The sequence below is a fragment of the Crotalus tigris genome, unplaced genomic scaffold (assembly GCF_016545835.1).
Source record: "Crotalus tigris isolate CLP2741 ecotype Arizona unplaced genomic scaffold, ASM1654583v1 scf7180000017551.9496454, whole genome shotgun sequence".
In the NCBI taxonomy this organism is placed as follows: Eukaryota; Metazoa; Chordata; class Lepidosauria; order Squamata; family Viperidae; genus Crotalus; species Crotalus tigris.
This window is the reverse complement of record NW_024096469.1, coordinates 1,586,031-1,611,986: the sequence shown is the minus strand read 5'-3', so window position 1 is coordinate 1,611,986 and position 25,956 is coordinate 1,586,031. Positions and strand designations below refer to the sequence as shown.

The following is a 25,956-nucleotide window of genomic DNA, read 5'->3' as shown; positions in this document are numbered from 1 at the left end:
GGTTTCTGTTTCAGAATAGACTATCCCTTTTCAAAATAGAGGAAATTGCCTTTTGTCTGTACTTAACAAGTGACTTTATTTTTTCCAGATGCAAACTTTCCATGTTCCATCACCATGTATCAAAATGGAGGATTTGACCAGTGGGGTCACAATTGCCCAGGTGCTACACAAGATGTGAGTTTCATGAAGAACCTAGTAGAAGATGGAAGTTTCTTAAAGCGATTCTCACAAAACCAATGATGGGGAAGTCTAGCAGAAAACCCTCAACTATCCCCTCAAAGTCTATTCTCTGTTCCTATGTCTTGCAAACTGCCAACCTGAAAGCACTCAGTGAGCGTTCTGAATGCCAATATCAAAATACTTTATTTTGATTATTGACTAGCCTTAAGAAACATAAATAGGTAAAGGTTTCCCTGTCCAATCATGTCCGACTCTAGGGGGCAGTGTTCATCTCCATTTCTTACCCGAGGGAGCCAACATTGTCCAAAAACACAGTTGTGGTCATGTGGCCAGCATGACTAAATGCTGAAGTGTATGGTGTATATAATTTGGAAATAAAATATGATAAAAGATAAATCAAAATAAAGTAAAAAGATAAATTGAAAATGGCTAGTGAGGTATAACTTTCTTAATAAACATAAATCACTTTAAACCCTGAGACTATTAACTCATTTCAGTGAAAAAAGAAACCTTTGTAATATAGCTAGAAATAGATAAAACTGGATTAACAGATTATTTACTAAATGTGTAAACAATAACAGATTTGTTGCTAAATATGGAGCAAGTCAAACTTCATAGTCAAATCTTATTGGTTAAACAAACTTTGATTATTTAAGAATACATCTCTCTGGTCAAGTAAAAGATAATTGTGATTAAAAAGAGACAGTGTAAGCTAATGAACGTATGATAAATGATTCAACTATCTTAGAATTGATAATAAAGAAGCCTCTGGACTGTTGTTTTATTCATCCTGTTTTAGAGTGTCAAAGATATTTATTATCTGTAATGTTCTGGAATCTTCCTTTGAGAACCACAGTTTGCAGGGCATTATAGCATAAGAGTGTCATCGTTCTTTGGAATGCTGGTATGATTATCAGATACAAATGCCTAGGAAATTATGACATAATTTGATTGTGACATATCAAATTTCAGTATTTTTTGTCTGAGATTTTTCCCAGCCAAGTCACATCCCATTATTTGTACGTGAGGAGAGAAGTCATAATAATGCAGCTTCTGTTCCAACCCATTTTTCTATATTGAGATAAAGGAGTAGCTAAGATATTTGCGACTAAGTCTCCAAAAAAATTAAACACTTTCAATACATTTTTTCCTTTTGCACAATTTATAGCTGGACATTTTACTGCTAGGTTAGATCAGATCAGACATATAGCCTACAGCTTGGGAAACAAAAGTTCCCATGGTAATTATCTTCTTTATCATGGTGGGATAATGAAAAAAAAAAATTTTGTTTTTGGGATGAAAGACAGGGAGAGCATACATCTGAGTAACTACTATAAAACTGATCATCTGGATTTTCTATTAATTCTGGATTATTGAATGTTGTGATCTGCTGTAAAGAGCTTACGTCCTGTCCCATATAAACACAAATAAAAACTTTGCATTTTTCCTTCCCAGAGACCCATCTTGGTTCAATGAAACATGGCTCCTACGGATTAAAGATGACAGTGGTGACAATTGGAGACTGAAGGTATATATTGTGATTCAGTGAATTGATGTCCCCAAAGCATTTTGTTGCAGATAGTCTTCTCTTCTTTGATGCTTGTATTTCTAACTGTTTTGATAGACGACGTCTCAGTGTTTGGTACATTCTGCCATTTTTGAACGTGACTAATAAGGAAATTTAACATAAACATATAATAGGGAAATTATCCATTACTCGATCCTGGCTTTGTCTTGCTGTGTTATATCTCTGTGGTAAAACAAATTTCAAATTAGCATTTTAAGCCAAACACAAAGAGCCAAGTGTATATAATTTGAATTGTTAAAGTCTAATGTCTTTAAATGCTCATAGAGAAATGTGAAAGGGTGAAGTAGAGCTTTTGAAGAAAAGAAAACATTTATTTGGAGATCATTAAATGGCAACGAGGTTTCCAGAAATGAGTTGATTGCATGATGATGCCATATAGCTTCAGCTTTATAGAAAGTGAAGAGGAGGAAGAAATGCACTGGGGCCAGAAGACTGAAAAATACTACAGAACAGGGGTGTCAAACTGCCAGCCCACGGGCTGGTTTCATCATACCGGAGCCGCGCCCACCCTATTGCTGGCAATGGCAAAAAAGCTCCGATAGGTCACGCAACGTCATGTGATGTCGCGAGTTTGACATGCCTGCTATAGAAAGTTCATAACATGATGACATCATGATGACAGGAGAACTTTGCTGTCCAAACAGAATTAGCTGTTTGGCTTGAAAATGAATGTGGCACTTAGTAGTAAGCCATCTTCACCAAGCAGTGGCAATTGACCTGGCTTGTATCCTGCTTTCTTGCCCACTAAATCATCACAACTCTTCTTGCTATCAAGGTAGCATTGAAGCTTGTTAAGTAGCATGATTGCTCTTCTTATTTCATTACTGGGAATATTGGATTTCAGTTTGGTGGCTTCTTGAAGATAGCTGAAAACAGGAATACTTGGGCAAGTCTACACATATCTTTGCCATTTTTCTTACCCAGGTGAGCAACCTGAAAAAGATCCTGCAAAGTGTGGTTGAATACTCCCAGGATGTGAGTATATTCTATAGGCTGAGTTTTCTGGTAGAGTAGCAATATAATTGTTAATATTACTGAGACATTAAATAAGCAAAGGTATGCTTTCAAATGAAGAATCTCAGGTTATCCATTTCACACACATTAAAGTCAGCATTAAAAAGTATGGGTTTCTAGCTTCCATCTGCATCCCTTGTTTTGTATCCATAGATTTTGTCGCTTAGCACTACTTCAGATATGTTGAATATGATGTTTCATTTTCTATGTATATACTGGTTGGTTGGTTTCCCACTTTCTACTCTATTGAGACTCAGAATGGGCTTTAGCTAGTGAGAACTTGTTCAAATCCTTTCTTAGCATGCTGATCCAGGGTCCTTTGATCTAGAGAGTTTATAGATAAATGAAAGTGGGAAGGGTTGGGGAACAGATCACGTATGTCAATCTGAGTTGTTGTTGCTTGTCATACTTATTGGGCAGCTGGCTTTTTTAAAAAAATCAATGCTCTTAAAATGTAATTTTCCAACTTCTGTGTACATTGCCCTCCCTTCAGTTCTGTTTGACAAGGATTGTGTTTCCACCAGGTAAGCCAAGTTAAATAGATAGTAATAGCTGGAATGCTAGAATGCCCATGGGCAGCTAGGAGGTCTTTTTTACTGCTCTCAACGTATCCCTAAGGTGCTGGGCCACCAAGTCCCAGAGCAGCTGTTGCCTGATGTAGCCTTGGTTGGAGAACTGTCGGATTCGGCTGAGCTTGGGAAATTACTACAGCTGGTACTAGGCTGTGCCATCAGCTGTGAGAAGAAGCAAGGTATGTGTGTGCAATTTGATAGTACGGAGGGGGGGATAATAAGGCTGCATAGACATTTATGCTAGGAGAACATCTTAGCAGTGAGTACTTTAAATATTGGTATGGAGAGGCTAGCAAGCAGCTGTCCAAAATGTGGTGTTGCTTTCCTATTTACAGTAAATTCTTAACTTGCTTGGAATTTCATTAGCACTAAGTTTAGAAGTTATAGAACCTGCTGATCCCACTTCCCTCTTTTAGTTTTCCTTTTCCCTTTATTCCCCCTTTGATTCCATAGGGATGTCACTTGCTTAAAATTAAGGCAAACTCTTTGTGCTAACATGATATTCTGCCCTACCTACGACCCTTTCTAGCCCTATTCTCTAACATAATGCTGATCAACTATCATAGCATCACGATTCAAATAAAAGGGGAGTCTGGGGAGTTGAGTAAAGAAAGGGAAGAACAAATTCAATCTTATTTTGAGCTATTAATATATTTGTAGATTACATCCAACAAATCATGACCTTGGAAGAATCGGTTCAGCATGTTGTTATGACAGCTATTCAGGAGGTAAGTGTGGTTTTGGACTGCCATCCGGCATGAAAATAATTCAGTCTGGAACTGGAAGCCTTCTTTTGACTGCCCTTCATTCTCAAACTACAATCACACTACTTCCCAACCAACGGCTTCACTGTAGTTTTAATTATAAGGAATAGTGCCCAGATGCCAAAATAGTTTTGGTCTTCTCCAGGATGACTTTACAAAGTCTCTTAGTTAATTTATGTCTGTTGAAAAAATAACGTGTCTATGTATATGCAATTAGATTCTACACTGATGCTCTTTTCTCTTGCAGCTGCTGACCAAAGATTCATCAGACACATTAAGTCCAGAGACATATGGGAACTTCGACAGTCAGGTATCCCAATGAATTATATAACTGGGCAAACTAAGGCGTATTACTTATTCAGGAATGGAGAACTCTGCCTTTTTTCTGCGTGATGAGGAAGAGGAGGCAAAAACATGCATTGGATTGAATTATTTTGAGTGTGTTTATGATCATGTAGTTCTTCCCTGATTCATTCCTTTGCCTTGATTTACAGTCCCGAAAGTATTACTTCCTCAGTGATGACCTAGAGGAGACAGATGACATGCGCCAACATTGTCATGACTTGGAGCATCAGGTGGGTTCCTTTTGGAGGCCAGGTATATTATAGATGAAACTTACTTTTCTACTTTTGCTTTCCAGATACAATTCCAAAATGTGTGTCAGTTGCTTACAGTGAGGTGCCATTGATCTTCTGTAAGTTCAGTAGTTCTCAGTCTGAGGGAAAATCTCAATGGCTTGCAGGGTATGCTAATTTAGCAGACCTTATCCATACTTGGTGCATTGTGGGAATGATTACTGATGGCTTGGGAAAGTTTTGATTAATATATCCCTAAACGTGACTTTTGGCACCTCCTCTGCTCTGGGGACTTGAGCAATTGGTTCTGCCTTGGAGAAAGTAAGCTGTCTCTCCTTCCAAGCCCCAGTACGATCCTACACTTTGGGTTGAGGTGCAAATATTTTGTTAATCGTGTGGCTTGCTAAGCTGCATGGAACCAACTGGGTGTGGCTGCAGTGTGGTGTATCCCTCCTCCTACCCTTCCTCTCAGTGCTCAGCTGTTCTCTTTCTCCACTCTTTGTATAGAGAGCAAATCCAGCGTGGAAGTTTTGAGGCTACCCTGAGTCTGATAACTTTGTCAGGTGACCTGTAACCCAGGTTTGTTACTGTGTAACTGAATTCATACATCACAAATTGTAGTTTGTTTAACGAGCCGTTGTGACCTGGTTCATTCAAAATGCCAATCCATAGATCATGGTAGTGCAGTGCTTAGAATGCTGTATTGCAGGCTGACTCTGCCCACAGCCAGGAGTTCGATCCTGATAGGTTCAGAGTTGACTCAGTTGGTAAAATGAGGACCCAGATTGTTGGGGGCAATAGGCTGACTTTGTAAACCGCTTAAAGCACGGGTGTCAAACCCGCCGCGATGTATTGTGACTTTTTTTGCATTGCCGGAGCTGGGGTGGGCGTGGCCTCCATATGATGCAACCGGCCTGCGGGCCGGCAGTTTGACACCCCTGGCTTAGAAAGTGCTGCAAGACAATATGAAACAGTATATAAGTCTAAGTGCTGTTGCTAGTGCTGTACAATCCAGAATGATTGGGTTTATAAAAACAAACTATGTTATAGCCCAGCGCAGTCTGTGACCACAGCCTGTACCTCTTGCACACATCCAATAGTAGAAATAAGTTCATCTTCTATAGAACTACACTGTTAACACTTGCTGTAATTGAGAAGTTATTTGGATTATGCAGTAATGGAGTATAGTAATGGGTGGTGAGGGATCTGAAAAAAGGTAGGTTGATCTCTCTCCCTTAAACCCCCTCCCACTTTACTCCTCCAAGGTGCTAAAGTGCCCCTGGGGATGCAGTCCCTTTCCAGAAGGTAAGTGCCCTCCCTTTCCCCAAGCTCTTGCTTATGATAATTGAAATGCTTATCCAACACCAAAGCCCCATGCCTGGTGGGCCTGCCTAACCTCCTTGCATGAGCATGTACAATGCTGACCATTGTTAACAGCTGCTTGAGAGTGCTTGGGGTTGGCTTGGGCGGCATACAGAGTCTGGGGTGTGTGTGTGGCAGAGCAGATGCTTCTGACCTCATAACAATTTAGTTTTGAGCACACAAATTATTTCTGTAAGCTTCAAACTTGCCTCTAAAGATTCTCGACGTATTTAAGTTGAGGGGAAGTAACGATTGCAGCTCTTCAGTCGGTAGTATTTCATCGTTGCAAAAGCCAAAGATTGTTGTCACAACCTTTAGCAAGATTTGACTAGATCTGAAGGAGAAAATGGCCCTTCTTGCTTGCCTTGTACTCTCGCTTACAAGCTAGACGTTCTAGCGTGAATAATAGAAGTTACCCCAGAAAGAGATGCAAGAGGAACTGTATTCTTTTGGGGTATGGGATAGGAGGTCTTGTGCATAGCACAGTTGTCGTTTGATCTTGTTTTATGACCAGCTGCAGACTTCCCTAGTGCACACAATCCAAGAATGCAGAAGCAAGTAACTATCTATAGCTTCATGTATGGGTGTGACTAAGGCGAAGTTTGGCTTTTCCATTTTTGAGCCTGGGCAGAGAGGCAACAGCAAACCTCGCCCGCCTCTTTGTTTTCTGGTGCATTTATAGGAAGAGCTTAAAGAGCTCAGACTTTGGGGGCTCTAAGTCCCCGTGCGGTTTACCTATAAACTCTGATGGCCGCAGTATTAGACCCTTGAGGCCTCATTGTTCCATGCTGGTTGGCACTTGCTCTCTTCTCCCCCTCTAGATCACCATTTTAATGGAGGAGAAAAACTTACTGGCACTGGAGAACAAGACCCTTCGTGAGCAGAAATGTTCTTTGGAGTCAGATGCTGCTGGACTCACTGGCAAGAAGTTGCTTTTGCTTCAGTCACAGATAGAACAGCTGCAAGAGGAGAACTTCCGGTAGGGCAGGTACTTGTGGGGAGGGGGAGTTGGTACTCTCTGCTAAATCGCTGGGGCCCAGGAAACTAGATTTGTTTAACTAAGTCTCTTTGGGCCAGGCTGGAAAACAGTAGAGATGATTTTCGGGTTCGCTGTGAAGATCTGGGGAAGGAGGTGCAGGAGCTGCAACGCCGTAATGAGGAGCTGACTAGCCTGGCAGAGGAAGCACAATCCCTCAAAGACGAAATGGATGTACTTCGGTGAGTCTTTGGATACCTTGGCTATAAGGCAGCAAAATGTTCTTTCTGTGGGTGTATTTGCGAGTGGTCTGGGAAACAAGCCATGATGCACTGGGATAGGTCAGACCTGCACGTGTGTATTGAGTGCTACATATTTCTGATTTTGGAAAATAAGACAGCTTGCTCATTTAAAAGGCATTTAGGAATTGTGTAAGAAGTATATTGCAAACAAGAATCCAGATGATTTGTGACCTGAAGAGGGCACTTGAAGCTCTGGAATGTAGTAGTTTGGATTAGCTGTAACTTGAAATTTAAGGAATTGCATATGGGAATATGGAATAAGCTTCTTATATAGAATCCAGCTTGGGCTGACCTGCTAATGTATTTCTGTCAGTATTTGTGGTGGCTATATACATTTCTCGACTCCCTTTTCCCATGTTTGAATTTTAACTCAGTACAAAGTATGCCATAAGATACCTGTTGCAAATATTGTGTTCCAAATTGTAGAAGCCAAGTTTGTTTTTAAGCTTTTGGGCTTTTCCTTTAATTTTAAAACTACAGCAAACAAATTGGTTTGTCAAAGATTGTATATAAATACATTATTGTTAAATATAGAATTCTGCTGACTTTTGATCCCATCACACTTTGATTCCTATGCCTAGAATGCATCGTTTGGGTGCCCTTTCAGCTTTAAGGCTAAATTGGTGGCCAGAACATAGACGCAATAGGATTAATACGAATGGGACACTTGTTTCTCACTGTTATTGTTTCAGTCAGTGGTACATGCTGACCTTGTGCAGCAATATCATTGCTTTACACTGATGCTTCCAATAGCCAAGAGAGTTACTTTTCTAGATAAAAAGCAGGCAGTTAGATGAGAACTGGAACTGATTTGATGTTAAAATATGTGAAAAATGTTACACTGCCATTTTTGTTTGTTACAGCCATTCATCAGACAGGGTGGGACGGCTGGAAACCATGGTAGATTCTTACAAAAAGAAACTGGAAGACCTGGGGGACCTACGTCGGCAGGTCCGCCTGCTAGAAGAGCGAAACACAGTTTATATGCAGCGTACCTGTGAGCTGGAGGAAGAGCTGAGGCGGGCCAATGCTGTGCGTGCCCAACTAGAAGCTCATAAAAGACAGGTATGGTGGAAGACGGTCCTGTTTGATCAGCTGGAAGCCTTGAACTGATAAGGCCAGCAAGCTGCTATGGCAGGGCTGCTGAGAAGTGGAAATGTTTTGCGGAAAAGTCATTTGATTAGAAGTAAATAGATTACTGTACCTGTGCTATGGCTTAACTGTAGCTTTGTTATTACGGCTTTGGAGACAGAACAGTTGTCACAACTGCAGCTTTACGGTCAGTGTAATTTTTGGCATATGAAAGCATTTAACGTAGGCATACCTTTGATTGGGAAGCAACGGGCTGATATCTGCAAAATGGGAAAGAAAGAAAGAAGGAAGAGGAAGCAGAAGAGACTGTTGATAAAGTCTCCAAGCAGATCTCCATATTTTTTTCTCCTGCTCAGGTACAAGAGCTCCACAGCAAACATGGAGAGGAAGCCTTGAAGGCAGAGAAATGGCAGTTTGAATACAAAAATTTGAAGGAGAAGTTTGAGGCGCTGGTAAAAGAAAAGGAGGTAATGCAGAATTGGTATTCGGGTTGGGTATTCCTCCCCTTGGCAGGGGGGTAAGGATAAAGAAAACTGGAGGGAAGAGGTGCCTTGGCATGCTGGCTACTATTCTAAGTAGTTTTTGAGGGAAGTGATGTTAAGAATATTTCCACAGAGACTGATTGAAGAGCGGGAGGCCCTTCGGGAGGCTAATGAGGAATTGCGATGTGCTCAAGTGCAGCAGAAATTCCTAAACCAAGCAGGTGAGTTCCAGTGCTTGTTCTCTCAGAGGCTTCCCTATATTACTTCAGGAGGGAAGCAGAGCCGATCTCTTGAACAGTTCCAAATCACAATGCGCAGCCACAGTGTAGGGAGGGAATCTGCCCTCATGTTGGCTCGATGTACAGAATAAATAACTCGTAAGATGGCTTGTTCGGTTTTAGCTTTGTTTTATGAATAAGCAATTGTGGTCTGTAAGCCATAATTAATGGCTTAGCATGTATGATTCAGCCAGTAATGGTTTATTCGGTAAATTTAATAAAGTGTAATCTTATTTACTACGTCACTCAAGTATTCAAATAGATGATACTGTTGTATCTGCCTTGAAGAAGATGAGATATTTATGCTAGGAGGTGTCTTGAGAATGAGATTCCCCATCTCATGACACTGGTATTCAGGGACTTTTAGGGAAGTATGAACAAGTATGCTTGATCTGGTTACTGAATTAAGCCATTTTTTTTTCTTGATATGTACAATATTGTAGCATCAATTAACCAAACTAAAGGCTGAATTCACTAAACCCAAAAAGCAAACTAGCTACCCAAGTTTCGGTATCATGCAAGTGTGGCAATTTAGTTTTGCATGCTGGGTAAGATGACCAACATAGTCATCTAAACTTAAATAAATCTTTTCCCAACTTGCATTTCCTCCTCCTTGCCCATTCTGAGAAATATTTTCTCCTACATTAGAGCATTCTTAGTGTGGCTATACCATATAACTGCACCAATATAGACGTAGTATATGGTGGTCAAGTGTAAAAGTTTGAACTTTTGCCTGGTAATTGACAGTTCCCCTCCCCAATACCCCCCCTTTAAAAAAAATAATAATTTTTGTTCCCTACCTTATTGCAGATGCTATATTGGAAGACATTTCTTCTCCAATGGATAATTTAGCAGCTGAAATCATGCCAGCAGAATTAAAGTAAAATGCTGTTTTTTGATTATGCAAAATGTATATATATAAGATATCTTTTGATGGTGTTGGTTTTAATAATTATTATCAATAAGGATAATACTAAAATAAACTTTACTACTTTGGGGACCTTTTCTTTGAAATAAGGGTAAACGCCTCCGGATCCTAGTGACGTTTAACCTTCTTAATTCATTATAATTGGCTCCTTCCATCAGCCAAAGAGGTACATTACTGTTGCTAGAAGATCCACACTGGGAAGCATGCCAGATGAATTGATTTTATTCTTCCTGGTGCAGAGAATGAGGAGCAGATGCTCTCTAGATTGCTTTCCAACCTAGTACAGGTAGTCCTTGTATAGCGGCCACAATTGAAACCAGCAACTTTGTTGTTAAGTGAAACAGTCACTAAGTGAAATCTCAATTAGGCTTATGATCCTATTTCAGCTTTCCTTTGCTTTACAGACCTGTGAAGGCTGAAGCACTGGTGGTAAAATTACTTTTTCATCATAGATGTAAATGACCCCTAAACAAGGCAGTCACTAAGTGAGGACTACTTGTTGATCCCAACGATGTCATTAATTCCTTGGTCATCATTCATGGCCATCTGTCATAGGGTGAAGTTTTGCTATTTCCTTATGCGTTTAGATGCATTTTAGAAACAGTAATCTATTTTGTTTTCTGCTATCATTGGGTCATGAAGAGTTGAAAGCAGGTGAATCCCTGAAAATAATAATCTGGAATAAAAAGGTTGAATGAGGATTGTACTGAAACATAATTTTCCCCCCATGGCCCCGAATTCCAGATAAATCTGGTCTTCCTTCTTCAGTAATCCTAAAATTGGGTTTCTTGTACCCAGGGAGACCATTGTACGGCTACAGCACGAGAATAAGATGTTATGTGCTCAGGAGGTGTCATACCGGCAACAACAGGCTGAATTGCAAGGACTTCTGGAAGAATCCAACCGCACTAAAAACCAGTTAGAGGCCCAACAAAGGTATGCAGGAGAGCTGGAAAATTTCTCATTTTCCTGCAAGGAAATCTAGTTTTGCTTATGTAATCCTCGGCAGAGATTGAAGAAATTGCCACAGTTTATTATTGAAACAGAAGCCAGCATGCCGTGTATTGGTTTGTATTGTGTATGCTAAGCGTTTCAAATGGGTACTTTTAACATAGTATTTGATGTTACTTTGTTTCGGTTAGTATTTTGAAGCTCATTGATGTTGGCCTATTATTTCAATCCTGTGGAGCAACATTTTAGTTTTTATATTTAAACAAGGGGTGGGGAGTGGGGTCTTGAGTTCAAATATCTTGCGCCTGATGCCGTATGAAGATAACTTTAGAGAATTACCTTATACGTCTTACATTTTAAAATAGCAATGGCGATTTTTCTCTGTTTGCATTGGAGTCACTTAGAAATGGAAAATAGCCTTGGCTATTTGTTTCTTTGATTCACCCCACTCCCATCCATATACAACAAGCTCAAAAATAATATGCAGCTGGGAATTACAGAGAATTGTAAGGTCTTATAGTTCAAGATTTCAAAAGATTTCTTCTAAGCACTGGAGCAGTACTTTGTAACTTAAGAATATGAATGTTTATGATTGCAGACTAGGCTGTAGAGAACCCCCTATAGTCCTTAATTGCATAGGGCTGCCTTTGGTAGATTTCTGCAGCTGGGAGGGGCCATGGTAAGATCTTAGTAATGTAACAGTCATAAATCATGGAAGTTTGAAAGCCCCACTATTTTATGATAGTAAATTTGTCCTGCAATGAAAAAGGGCTTGGGCAATCTTCTGGTTGCACAAAACTGCCATTTTGAAGATTGGAAAATGGATGGAATTCTTTTTCAGGTGTAATGTTTAACCAGTTATAGGATAATTTGGGGTTCAATGGATCGATTCACACATTGTAACAAATCTTATGTGTTTGGCTTTGGCATGCTACATTGTACAAAGTGATTTATTCAGTACGGTATGATTAAATGAGCCATGGCTTTGCATAATGTGTGAAGATTTAGGGTGAATTTCATAAAAGTTAGCTTGCTCTTGGAAATGTAGTAACAGATGTACCTGCTTAGAAGTAAGGCCTGATGTATGCAAGAAGGCTTCCTTCTGGGAAAGTGAGCAACAGAACCAAAAACTTAAAATGAAAAAAGTGAAGATACTTTTGAACAATCTGTTTTTACATTACTGGGCTTTGTCAGTGGAGGTATCTTGATTTCTCTATCTAGGCTGAGCCAGCAACAGATTTCTCAGCTTAAGGCACAAGTTGAGGACCTCCAGCGTACCCTCCAAGAACAAGGAAGCAAAGCAGAAGATGTGAGTTTCTCTGAAAATGGGTTTAGAACATCTTAAGTGGGCCTTGCAGAAGGCTGTGAAGTAAAAGTTTCATAGGAGCTGATATTCCATGCACTCCCTGCCTCAGTGCAGAGTTCCTTACAAAAAAGCAGTAATGGAATTGGTATCTCCCACCTACCAGCTGTATAGAGTTGTATTAAAAAGAAGTGTGTCCCATACTCCACCATTTAATTCTGAGTTGAATTTTGAATATAAGTTTGGGACAGTTGTATATTTCCTGTTTTTCTCTACCAGTTGCTTCAGAACAAATGGAAATCTAAACCTTAAAATTGTGGGTGTTTTACATGTGGATGGCAGAGAGTTTCTTTTCCCCCCTGATTTTGAAGTGGGCATGTTGGACAAAGAGTGCTATTTAGCTAGAATGATACTTGCCTGAATATTGTGTTGCTATTCTTAATGTCCTTTTCCCATGTCTTGTCTTGAAATTCAGCATTAATCCTTAGGCTGACCTCTGTTTTTCCCCGGGTCCCCACATACCCAATTCACTTTACTAATAGCCCTCTCTTTCTCCCCTCTGACTTGCTGGCTGTCCTGCCTAGGCCATTGTAAGTACTTGCATATCCTACATTGCTCTCATAATCCGTGTTTCATTCCTAAAATGCACTGTTGTTTTTCTTCTGCCAGAGTTTGTTTCTTGTGCCTTAACAAGGAGTAGTTATGTGGGTTTCCATACCAAGCACTTATAAGGTTTGCTTAGAATTATTAGTGGCTTAACGTTTGGAATGGGATTAGGAAGACATTTGGCTTGTTTGCTCCTTACACATCTTTGAACTCAGCCCAGTCTTACTAAACAATCATGGCACTATGAAGATGAAAGGAGACTCCAAAAAGTGCTAGCTTGGGCTTCCAAGAGAAAGACAGAATTTAAATGTGCTGATCAATAAATATAAATTAGTTGTTCCAGTTTACATACTGACGATCTAAAACAGTGGTTCTCAACCTGTGGGTCGGGACCCCATTTGGGGTCGAACGACCATTTCACGGGGGTCGCCAAACAATGCAGTCCGCCATTTTTTTCCCCCTTTTCCTTAGCTGTGCTACTCCCTTTTATTCTATTGGCTTTTGAAAGCCAATCGAATAGACTCTCTTGAATAGAGTCTAATTCTATTGGCTTTCAAAAGCCAATAGGAATTGTCCAGGCTGTCTCTGCCCTGCTGAGCCCGCCAAAAGTCCCATTCTGCAAACGGTGCTGCACCAGTTGAGTAGTCCTCGACTTACGACCGGTTGAGTAGTCCTCGACTTACAACCGGTTGGTGGTTGCGGCATTAAAAAGGTTGAGAACCACTGATCTAAAAGGTACCAATATATTACTGTATGTATTATAAGATATCTCTGAGGAGCTGCAACTTCCCTTACCCACTCAGTAGCCTTTTCAGATACATACAGGATTCTGTGTTGAACAACAGACCATATTCGCTCAGTTACATTACAAATTCTATCTGTCGGCTTCTGTACTGCCTGTTAGAGGAACTGGTGTCTATGGAACTGAATGCAACTCTCCAGCTGTGTCTTCATAATACATTTGAATTCAGGAGCATCCCAACCTATCTATTTTAGTTTGTGATCACAAATCTGCACTTAAATGTAATCTTGCCAACATCCAGTCAAAGTGAAGCTTTCAAAGCCAGTGTATATATACAACAGGTTCCCAGGACTGTATGTGCTGAATGTACATAGGTTTTAATGTTTGGTACCATATAGGCAATGAGAAAATGTTTGATTGTTCCAGTCTGCTTTCTCAGCACGAACATAATCCTGAGCACTCATTTCCTTTTTTCTGTTTTAGTCTTCTCTGTTGCAGAAGAAACTGGAAGAGCACCTGTAAGTGATTCCATTCAGTATTTTAAGATGGGTTGAAAAAAAAAATTCTATGAATATAAAGCCTAAGAGACTTCCTATAGTACATATTTGTCAGCCTGTTAAAGCCTCTAGCAGTACTGTTTGAATCTTACTGGTTGTAATGCACTTCCAAACCACAGCCTTTGACCTTCTGGCTGTTATTCTCAAAAACAGTTGTGTAACTGTAACACATTCCGATTTGTCTCATCTTCTGTCCAGAGAGAAATTGCATGAGGCTCATGCAGAGCTTCAGAAGAAGAAGGAATGCCTTGATGAGCTGGAACCCAAAGCAGACACCAACAGCAGTAAGTGATTGAAAGTTGCTCCTATTGCTTTAGATCAGGGGTCTTCAAACTTGGTCCTTTTATGACTTGTGGACTTCAACTCCCAGAATTCGTCAGCCAGCATAAAAAGGCCAAGTTTGAAGACTCCTGCTTTAGATGCATAACAGATTGGCCTAATTTTTTTGACCACAGAATGAAAAGAGGTGCTGTGTAACCAGGATGAAATTCTCAGCTGAGATACCCAGAAGTTCCTGAGATTTGGAACAAAATTTCTTTCTTCCCTACCTCCCCACAAACTTCCAAACTGCATACTAGAGAATAGATAACCAGGTCTCTCTCTTTTCCAACAGCTGCCAAGAAAATTGATGAACTTCAGCAGACATTGAAGAAAAAGGATGAAGATATGAGAGCTATGGAGGAGCGGTATAAACGCTACATGGATAAAGCCTGCACAGTAAGCAAGGTCTTTGTACTTGCACTGCTACATATGAATGCAATAGACACTGTGTTTATTAAATCTTGTGGATTTGCTGGCTTCATTTGTATTGCTGAAGCAAGATGCATTTTAGCCAAGATTTGTTGAGGTCATAGGAGGCTGTCTTTTAGTTAAGCAAATTAGTTATGACTTGTCTAACTAATTCTTGATTTATTTATCTTCTATTTCTTTGGTAATTATCTTACTGGTATCTCCAGGGTCCTAAGAGCAATGAAGCACCATTTACTCTGTAGGGTTTCTTTTTTTAAAAAAACAAAAAAAAAACAAATTTTATTGGTTTTTTAATTCTTAAAACAAAGTGCTCAAGACACGCTGTGGTGCTGGGGTAATCAAACATCCAGAAATAAAACCATATATGAATAACTCAAATCAATACATCAAATATTCCCTCTCTATTTCCCTCAAATAGCATAATATATTTAAAATAATCCATTTCTAATTTAAATTTCTATAAATCCTAAACCTGTTTTAGAGCTTTACAATTATAAATTTACAATTACCATAATCAAATTTAACTTTAAATAAACACATTATCAATTCAGGTATCCCTTCCAGATATATTCTAGTTCTTGATCTCTTAAATCCTTAATTTTATCACGTCTCGTTTATTTCGTCTTCCACTACACAATATATCTCCTAATTAAAATAAAATATTAGTCTACCCTATACATATCTAATCCATTAATCAATGAATCTTTTTTAGATAACAAGATAATATCAAACCTTAAATCATTTCAGTCCATTGGACAAGATTCAAACTTCATCTAGTTAATTATCATACCTAATAACATCCATATTATCAGACAAAAACATCATCTTACTAAATTAACATACTCGATATATTGAGTCAATCCAGATCTAAAATGTCTCTTGAATTTTCTTCATTCCATTACATAGTAGTTTTCATACAAATAAAGCTATTATTCCAAAAAATACATTCTTAATCTATTTAAGATATATATTCTAATAATCAACCATTTTTCTCTTACTTCTAACTCTAAATCTTAATCCTTAAATCAGTCCATAATTCCACAGTGCCTTTGATCCATTACATATGATTTTAAATTTCTCTTTTCAGTCTTATTCTGGCCTTCTTTTTGTGCCAGGCAGGTTTCCATAACAAAGCTTCCCTTTCAGCCGATAGGTCTCTCTTTGTTGCTTTTAGTGTCATTTGAGACAGTAAAAAGCATCCCGTCCTCTGCATTGGGCATCTATTTCTCTTATCCTTAAAGCCTCATTGCTTTAAAGGTTCAAATCTCTGTCTTTGATTTTTCTGATCCTCGAAAATATAGATGAAATGCTTGTAAGGTAAAATAAATTCCTCTTTAATCTCAATTGATTTCTCTTCTAGTATGTTTTGGTTTAAAGAATGGTCAGATGTAGTCTGAAAGTCAGTTTGAAGGTTTGGAGTAAGGTTTCTGGCTCTTAATTCTGTAGTAATCTCTTTCATTGTAGCACATATTTCTTCAGTAGCCTCATAAATCTTTTCCAATATAAGTTTACAATTTAATTGTGAATAAGGTTTCTCCATTTTAATAGTAATTGAAGAAAGTCCCTTTTTTCTTTTAGTGGAGGCTGTATTTAATAAAAGTTAAGCAATATCCACCCCCACAATTCCCACAGCTGCATCAGCTTATCTTTTCTCTTCAAGAGTAGTTTGAAGGTCAAGTCCATCTCATCTCCAAACAATAACCAGCAGTTGGAATATTAACTTTTCACCACTAGATGTCCTCAGTAGATTAAAAAATCTTTTCCAGACACCATTTTTTCCCCCTTTTTTCTGTCTTTTAAAGGAAAAGGTGGAAAAAGAAATAATCTTCCAATGTAAAATAATAGTATAGCTCTTAGAAAAGAGTTTTTTCTGTACCCCAAAGTAGATGAGAATAAAGTGTAGTCTTTAAAAAAAAATTGTTCTATTCTTTTGTTCAGCACCTTTCTTCCCACACATACAAAAGCTGCTTTTTCAAGACAGGGAAATAATTCCAACAAAGCTTTTACAGCCAAAAAAACACAGAGTAGGATGAAGAGAGAAGCAGAAGGGGTCTCACCTGGATCATCTGCAGTGGGTCTATCACGCTTAGATGTAGCTGTGACTTTCGGCTGGTGCAGCAGAGTAATTGGCCATCTTGCAGGACGATCTTTGCTCTGTCGGCCCTAACAAGATAGCTGGAGCCACGAGAGAAGCTGCCGCCCTCCCGCAGTCACCAGCAAGCCTCCTCCTCAGTGATCGCCCCTCCAGGGCAACTTTCGACCCACTAAGGCAGTGGTTCTCAACCTGTGGGTCGGGACACCATTTGGGGTCGAACGACCATTTCACGGGGGTCGCCAAACGCAGTCTGCCATTTTCCCCCCCTTTTCCTTAGCTGTGCTACTCCCTTTTATTCTATTGGCTTTTGAAAGCCAATAGAATAGACTCTCTTGAATAGAGTCTAATTCTATTGGCTTTCAAAAGCCAATAGGAATTGTCCAGGCTGTGTCTGCCCTGCTGAGCCCGCCAAAAGTCCCATTCTGCAAACGGTGCTGCGCCAGTTGAGCAGTCCTCGACTTACGACCGGTTGAGTAGTCCTTGGCTTACGACCGGTTGGGGGTCGTGGCATTAAAAAGGTTGAGAACCACTGCACTAAGGGGTCTACTGGCGAAGAAAACCCGACCGGTGTGACGATGAGTCTCCAGACATGACTGGAGTCGCTGCGAACCGAAACCGGAAGTCTACTCTGTAGGGTTTCTTGAAGGGACTTGAGAGTTTTTCTCTCTTGTGTGTATTTTTCTGAGGAGGAAATAAGATATCTCTCATTCAAGAGTTGGGAGAACTATATGATTGCTAGGGATAGTGAGAAAATGCAGTAGGGTGCTCTATTTGCAGGCTGTTCTGATCTTGCAGATACATGAGTTAGAAAAAAACTTGGACAAGTAATTGTATATGTCAGGATTCTAAATTTAGGCATAATAGTTATGGTCAATCAAAATAAACTACTAATCATGATTTAGCACATATGTAAACCAGACCAATAACTTTGTGATTATGCTGTTTGGTAATGAGGGTAATTCATATCAAGAATATTGTTTCTGAGTTTTTCTAGTATCTACTAGTCCACATTCTCAGAGGCTTAGTTATGACGGCAGCGGCTTCACTTCTTCTACAGGTCATCAAGAAGCTAGACCCCAAGCAACAGCCTCACGTAGTTCCTTTGGAGATTCAGGCACTGAAGAACCAGCTGCAAGAAAAAGATAAGAAAATAAGTCACCTTGAGGTGAGGTCCTCTTCCTTTGTTAGGGACAGGATAAGCAACTTTCCCATGGCTAAGAGGCCCATTTAAATATTTTTGGAGGGTGGTTTGATGGATGATACAAAATTAATGGGACTAGGATGTATTGAGAATGTTTCCTAGATTTGAGAAAAAGTTAGGCTGTAATCTTTAATTTTTTTCAAGCTACATCATACTTACTTATACGTAGAAAGGACTTGAGAGTTTGTGCCTTCTGGCCTCAGGTTACCAGCCCTGATTAAGGACAATAATTGCAGCCTTCCTTATGCGTTGGCTAGATTCATATTTTCCACTAAATGTTAATATTTTTTTAGGCTTGACCTAGTGTGGCATGTGAACAAATAAACTGTGATTTACTGAGTACACCAATCTCATATTTTATATTACATGGAAAGAGCTTTTTGTTCAGAGAACTACATCAAGTTGCATATTTAAAGTACCTGAATATTTTAGAAATTGCATGTTTTTTTTTCCTGGCCTCCTGGGGTAATCTACAGTAATAATTACCGATACATGTTGTAATCACGGACAGTATAATAGTTAAACTTTCCATACATGAGGTATGGGCATGTGTATAGCACATAACAATTGCTTTCTGCCCTGTTAACTTCCCAGTCTCACTACCCTGAAGCAGGGAGCCTAATAAGACTAATGACATTAGCAAAGGTCTATTACAGATGCCTTACCAGGTTGTTAATTCTTTCTCGTCTGCGTGACTTGTTTCTCTATCTTCTTTACACCTCATGAAATTGTTTTTTCTTGCAAGCTTCTTCTTCTTTAATTGGCAGACTAGGAATCTGCAGCAAAACTGAAGGAATGTTCTTTCTATCTCACCCATTGTTTAAGTTGATCTTAAAATACCAGCTACAGTTATATCTTAGTATAGCAACAAATTAGTATATATGACTATATACTAAGGACTTCTTCTTTAGAAACTAGTTGGACCAGGCCAAACAGTACTGTCTGGAATGATTAAGCAGTTCTGATGAAGATTTTTTAAAATGCAAGCAAGGATCTGACAAAAACTTTGCTAACATTCTATTAGTAAATCGGGGGCTTTATGTTTTTGCGGTGAATGTTCATTTTCTCAAATTTAATTTTGCTCAAGAATAAATGTAGGTTGATCAGAGTTTTTGATCTATGGCAATGGTTCTCAACCTGTAGGTTGGGACCCGATTTGGGGTTGAACGACCATTTCACGGGGGTCGCCAAACAATGCAGTCCGCCATTTTTCCCCCCTTTTCCTTAGCTGTGCTACTCCCTTTTATTCTATTGGCTTTTGAAAGCCAATCGAATAGACTCTCTTGAATAGAGTCTAATTCTATTGGTTTTCAAAAGCCAATAGGAATTGTCCAGGCTGTCTCTGCCCTGCTGAGCCCGCCAAAAATCCCATTCTGCAAACGGTGCTGCACCAGTTGAGTAGTCCTCAACTTACGACCGGTTGGGGGTCGCGGCATTAAAAAGGTTGAGAACCACTGATCTATGGGATTTTTGGAAAGCATCCGGAACAGCACACATTCTTCTGAGGCAATCTTCAGTCAATCTTTGTGATCAGCAGCGCATGTAGAGCGTATAATCCCTTCTCAATCTGCTGTGCTGATTCTTTTGTTGTTGTTTTTTTCTCGGTTTTTCATGGTATTTTTCTCCTCCCCATCCTGCCATTTTTGGAGGCTCACTTTGCTTTATAGCCATCCTCCTGTTGCCTTGGTATAGTCTTTCCAAATCACCTTCAGCATTTTTATGACATCGAGGAATCGTTTTTCTTTCCTTTTCTCCCCTTCCTGAATTGGATTGTAGAACATGGTGAAAGAAAACAAATACTGAAACTAAAGGGGCAAAGTTATGCTTTAAAGCGGGGTTTTTCAATCTCTTTTGGAACCCTAGGCTTCTGCAAAAATCGGAGGGTTCCATGAGACACTAAGGCAGTGTTTCTCAACCTTGACAATTTTAAGGCATGTGGACATCAACTCCCAGAATTCCACAGCCAGCATTGCTGGCTGTGGAATTCTGGGAGTTGACGTCCACATGCCTTAAAATTGTCAAGTTTGAGAAACACTGCACTAAGGGCAAAAAGTAATTCATCTGGATGCAGTCAATTTTCTATTGTTTTTCCTTTTGATCAGAGATTTGGGGAATTATTTTTTTAATTGATTAAAGCAGTGGTTCTCAACCTTTTTAATACCGCGACCCCCCAACCGGTCGTAAGTCAAGGACTACTCAACTGGTGCAGCACCGTTTGCAGAATGGGACTTTTGGCGGGCTCAGCAGGGCAGAGACAGCCTGGACAATTCCTATTGGCTTTGAAAGCCAATAGAATTAGACTCTATTCAAGAGAGTCTATTCTATTGGCTTTCAAAAGCCAATAGAATAAAAGGGAGTAGCACAGCTAAGGAAAAGGGGGGAAAAATGGCGGACTGCGTTGTTTGGCGACCCCGTGAAATGGTCGTTCGACCCCAAATGGGGTCCCGACCCACAGGTTGAGAACCACTGGATTAAAGAAGAAGCTTGAAACCCCTGCTCTGAAGGGAGTCTTCTTAAAATTGAAGATCTAAATCAGTGTTTCTCAATCTTGACAATTTTAAGGCATGTGGACTTCAACTCCCAGAATTCCACAGCCAGCATTGCTGGCTGTGGAATTCTGGGAGTTGAAGTCCACATGCCTTAAAATTGTCAAGGTTGAGAAACACTGATCTAAATTGAACTGAACCCCTCTGCAGATGCTGAAGGAGGAGAGGCATGTAGGTGCCCTTCATCCCCGTGATCCTTGGTTGCACCAGAGAGTTAAAGAGTTTCCATCTGTTTAGGACACACTGTTTGGGAAAGTATTTCATAACGGTTGAAGGATTTATTTATTTTTTAAAGCTTATCTGTAATGTTCCCAGCTGCCCTGACATTCTTTGGTAACTGAAGGGATTGTATTCTCATTTTCTCATTGTATTAGTCTGATTTTGAGAAGACAAAATCTCAGCAAGAGCAAGAAGAAAAACTCATCATCACTGCCTGGTATAACATGGTGAGTTTGACCTGGGTTTGAGAAACAGGAAGAACCTGAATGATATCCGGTAGCCACAAAACTCTCATCGCACAGAAGCAGTTTATCCTGGATGTAGATGCAGGCTCACGTTTCCATATGTAGAGGCAGGTCATTGATACCCAGTTTACTATCCCAGAATTTTTAATTACCGTAAATGCTGGCGTATAAGACGACTTCCGCGAGCGCTGAAATCGGCGCCAAAGACTGGGGTCATCTCATACGCCGAGTCGTCTTATACGCCGGAAATACTGGTAGTTTCCGGCGTATAAGACGACGTTCTAGGAATGCGGCCCGGCTATAAAGACGGGGGTCGTCTTCTGGCATATACGGTATCTTCTGGCCATTCGGAGTTTGCTCTTGATAAAAGTATAAAAGAAGAGAGTCTTTCCATGCTGTGTGTGTGTGGGGGCATGCACGACATTATTAACTGGAAAGAGAACAATATATTTAGTAAGATCCAGAGTTTCCCTAACCTCTTGACATTTCTAATAATCTAAATTCTGTGCTGAATAGCGAAAAAAGAGGGAGCAAAAAGATGGCAGTGTTAGTTTGCCAGCCACAAGCAATTCTGAGAGAGAAGAATCTTAAAATCAATGGGAGTTTCTGCGATTCTCCATTGTGGGGATTTGAGCTTATGTGAAAAATACATTTGTTTTTCCTAGCATTTAACATAGATTTAACCGTGCCAATTGAACACTTAATATTTTATTGGCCCTTCTGCAGTGTAAGGGTCTTAGACATTGTTAGATGCTGATTCAGGTCTAGCTTTCAGCATCATTGGATGTTATTAAATACCTGGGCTGTTTGACATAATTACATTTTCTTCAGTTCAGAATGTTAGAGAATTATTATCCAGGTGTCTGACAACACAAATCAATTCCTTTCCCCTGTCACAGGGCCTAACGCTGCACCAACGAGCTACAGAAAAGCGATCGTCTAATCCTCCAACAGTCCAGTCGTTCTTGGCCCAGCAAAGATTGGCCACCAATAATCGTCGGGGTCACCTGAGCCGAACTCAGCCCTTGTTGCTTTGATACAGATGAGTCGCCTTTACGGATTGTGATCTGGAAAAGCTGTTTAGTGCATGTGTGCTTTGAGTTTATCCAAAAGGAGGGATGAATTCGAGCTCTTAATCTGTGCAGTGGTGTCTGTTTGGGAATTCCAGCCTCCGTCCATATTGCTGAGAGTAATTTTCTGCTGTTCAAGAGTCCTTCTTCCCTGAAACCAGACAAATGTGGCCTGGGGCAGCCAAGGATTGACTTTTCTCCAGCAAATATAAACTCAACCTGACTTTCTTTTTACTCCACACTGCTAGGAGCTGTTGTAAAACAAGTTCCCTAGAGAAGTGCTCTTCACCACTACTTGGTCACCCCTCCTCTTGCATTTTACATGATGTGTGTGCTATGTTAAAAGTTTATTTCATGCTACAGGGAGGATATTTTAAATTTCTGGTAGATTGGCTCTCTTTTGCTACAGTGAGAATACAGGCTCGCTCTGCCCATCTTGAGAATTGAATGTACAAGGGTGAGGTAATAGCTCTGAATGTGAACTTTTGATTAGGGCTCGGGTCCTGTGACAACTCGTAGCAGCTCCGACAGCTTCCCCTTCCATTGTGGCAGCACCTAACGCTCACCAGACCTAGCTTTGCTTAATGGTTACCTTCCAAGAAGGGATTAGTGCAGAAAAAAAACACAAGTTGAATCTCTATAAACACTACCTAGATACAGACTTAAAGAAAAGGGAGCTTGCAGTCCTGCCCATGGACCGTTTGAGTGTATTCCTACAACTATACTGTTTTCACAGCAATATTTAGGGTCTGGTGCTTTTATTTAACCAAAAAAAAAAGGGTACTCTGTTTTATTCTGTTAGTATGCCTTGTCTAATTTTGGATCACCCTTCCATCCTGGAAGTTGTAAGAAGCTGTTTCCTTTTAAAATCTGTTCTTTAAAGCGTGTTTTTATTTTTTAGTAAATATAGTTTTACTGCTGTAAATTATACATTTTGTAAAGCAATTTGTTCATCTGGGCAGGTCTCTGCCTCTTTATTTTTCTATTGGACAGAAGCCTGGCATGCAACGTTGAGGGAGGGTGACAGAATATGTCTGTAGAATCTTTTCATTACAAATAAAGGTTCTAAAATGTACTTTGTCATATTATTGTTCTAATAGTGCTGATGTCCCAAAGGCTAACTTCCTATACCATGCCTTAGGAATTATTTTAAAATTAAACCTTTGTCTTCCTATGTAAAATAAACAAATGGCATATATTCCTTTGGTCTGGTCTTTGGGGGGAGGGGAATCTGAATTTTAGGATCTAAGGTCTTATATTATCATCAGATAAATTCCAAGATAGGACCCTTTTTTGTTTTTATTGCCATCACGCAACCATTATTATTGCCACATAGTCAGTAGTAATTTTTTGTTCAGTGCATGTTATTTTCAACTGAGAAGCAACAAGAAATATCTCTTAAAGAATTTCATGAACTATTTTTGGCAGCAGTGTGGCTTTCCAAGGCATCCAGTGTTGGAAAAACCCTGCTGTTGACATCAACTCTTAGTTAAGAGAACGCTAACTCTCTTGATAAGGAGAATTACCATAAAATCATAACAGTAGTATTGCCTACTGCAAAATATTTGACAAATATTTGATAGAGCAGAGTTGTCCAATCTTTCTGGCTTTGCAGCCTCGGCAGGGGGAAAGGGATGGTTCTGCATGAGTGGTGGGCAAGTGTGCGGACACACAGCTCCATTTGCACAAGGATGGGCATGCACTCTTGCTGCTTGCACAAGTGGGGATGCCTGCCACTTCTGTGGCCTGGTTCTGAATGGCTCAAGTCCCGGTAGCGGGCTGTGGCTCAGAGGTTGGGGACCTCTATGATAAAGAGTACTGAATATTTTGAGAGACAGGTGTTTCTGAAATTATGTATTTTTTTTTTGTTTCAGTATAGTAAATTATTGACATAATAAGGAAAATGAAAGTTCTTCCTGCCTTTCAGACAGGATTTGAATAAAATTTGTCTGCTTTAAGGGAAACAGAGTCTTGAAGAATTCTGTCTGTACCGTCTCTAGATCATTCCAGCACTCTGACAACTCTAGATGGCTTAGAGGATATATGAAAGATTAAAACAAGCAGAATATGTTATCTTCTGGAAGTCTCTGAAGTCTTTTTCATCCTGTAATAACTGGACTCCCAGCTTTGTTTTTTTTAAACAATTTATTTTAAATAAGAAATTCAGTATGTTGCATCCCTTTAGCGTAATCTGAGAAGTAAGCCCTCTTTAATAAACTTGATAATATTTATAGAGTCTGATTTTCAAGTTTTCTGGGCTATGTACAAACCACAATATTTTACAAAATTATCTAGCTTTGAAATGAAAAGTGAAACTAGCATTAACAACCTTCATCTTTTATATCAAGTTTGATTATAAATATTATAGACTAGTGTCTGTGACACACCAAACATTTTGAATTTCAAACACACCCTGCCCCAAGCCTAGAACAGCTGTTCTGCCCAAATTGAAAGAGCACCAGTCTGGCGTTTTCATATCTCAACATTGTCATTGAAGTATTTCCAGTGATATTTCAAAATTGAAATGTTTTGCTTAGCAGTATAATACATGGCATAAGATTAATATAGTACTTGCATTTCCTTCCTTTGTATCATGGAACTCGCAGTCCTATATACAGTATAAGGTTCTAGTATGCTTTCCTGGTCAGTTTCAGCAAGGTTACTGAATTATATCCCTTTACTTCTTTGGCCACAATAATTTTTGTTCTTGCTGCTGTTTGCACCAATACAAATAAGTCCATTTTTTTCTTCAATTTTCCACGTCTAATGAGTCAGCTTTGTGCCAAATTAGGCTATCCCTAGTTGCACAGCTCTTCTTAAATGAAATTAATCACCACAATGCCCCATTAAAAGTGTTCAGGCTCAGTGTTCATATGCTATAGGTCAGGAGCCCCAACCCCTGGTCCACAGAATGATATTGGTCCGTGACCTGTTGGGAACCGGGTTGTGTAAGCAATGGGCACGCATGCAAAACCATCCCCAGCGGGGCAGTGCCACCACTGGTCTGCAGAGCCGAAAAAGTTGAGGACCACTGCTATAGTTCACTTGAATATAAATAATGTCCTCCAATATGAGGATTTGCTATTCTAGAGCTTAGGCATGATCAAACTATATTTAATTAAACATTTATCTCTTCCAAAAACAATGCCAAATCTATGAAAATAGGAAAAGCACCTGAGCCTGATGAGTATTCTTATACATTTGAATAATGCATCTATTGACAATTGTATTGCCCTGGGACACAGGTCGGCAACCTGCGGCTCCGGAGCCGCATGCGGCTCTTTGAGCCTCCCCCTGTGGCTCCCAGCCTCCTCTGCCTTTGCAGAGAGAGACAGAGACAGAGAGAGGCAATTGCACTTCCCTGCTTCTCTCTGTGTGTGTGTCTATCTGGGTGTGTGTGTTTTGTGTGTGTGTGTGTGTGTGTGTGTGTGTGTGTGTGTGTGTGTGTGTGTTGACTCAGGAATTCTGGGAGTTGAAGTCTATGAGTCATAAAAGAGAGGAGGTTGCCTACCCCGGAGGTTGTTGGACAACAGCTTGAAGCTTGCCAGGTGAGCAGCA

At 39.8% G+C, this 25,956-nt stretch overlaps 1 protein-coding gene across 2 annotated transcripts in view; it reads left to right on the top strand.

Annotated features, from left to right (window-relative positions):
• The window catches only part of HOOK2 (hook microtubule tethering protein 2), a 30,294-nt gene extending 6,698 nt beyond the window's left edge, over positions 1–23,596 (top strand). The window contains exons 2-23 of one of the 2 annotated variants that reach the window (XM_039343313.1): positions 89–174; positions 1,636–1,708; positions 2,693–2,743; positions 3,401–3,533; positions 4,015–4,082; positions 4,366–4,428; positions 4,613–4,693; positions 6,877–7,034; positions 7,133–7,273; positions 8,197–8,398; positions 8,782–8,892; positions 9,041–9,128; positions 9,996–10,065; positions 10,912–11,049; positions 12,286–12,373; positions 12,952–12,957; positions 14,199–14,233; positions 14,471–14,556; positions 14,886–14,989; positions 18,175–18,282; positions 21,239–21,310; positions 22,228–23,596. In XM_039343313.1, the coding sequence (XP_039199247.1) occupies positions 89–174; positions 1,636–1,708; positions 2,693–2,743; positions 3,401–3,533; positions 4,015–4,082; positions 4,366–4,428; positions 4,613–4,693; positions 6,877–7,034; positions 7,133–7,273; positions 8,197–8,398; positions 8,782–8,892; positions 9,041–9,128; positions 9,996–10,065; positions 10,912–11,049; positions 12,286–12,373; positions 12,952–12,957; positions 14,199–14,233; positions 14,471–14,556; positions 14,886–14,989; positions 18,175–18,282; positions 21,239–21,310; positions 22,228–22,365 (2,100 nt within the window). In that variant the 3' untranslated portion in view covers positions 22,366–23,596. The remainder of the gene's footprint in view (positions 1–88; positions 175–1,635; positions 1,709–2,692; positions 2,744–3,400; positions 3,534–4,014; positions 4,083–4,365; positions 4,429–4,612; positions 4,694–6,876; positions 7,035–7,132; positions 7,274–8,196; positions 8,399–8,781; positions 8,893–9,040; positions 9,129–9,995; positions 10,066–10,911; positions 11,050–12,285; positions 12,374–12,951; positions 12,958–14,198; positions 14,234–14,470; positions 14,557–14,885; positions 14,990–18,174; positions 18,283–21,238; positions 21,311–22,227) is intronic. The other variant, XM_039343322.1, reaches the window with a different exon arrangement.
• The last annotated feature ends 2,360 nt before the right edge of the window (positions 23,597–25,956 follow it).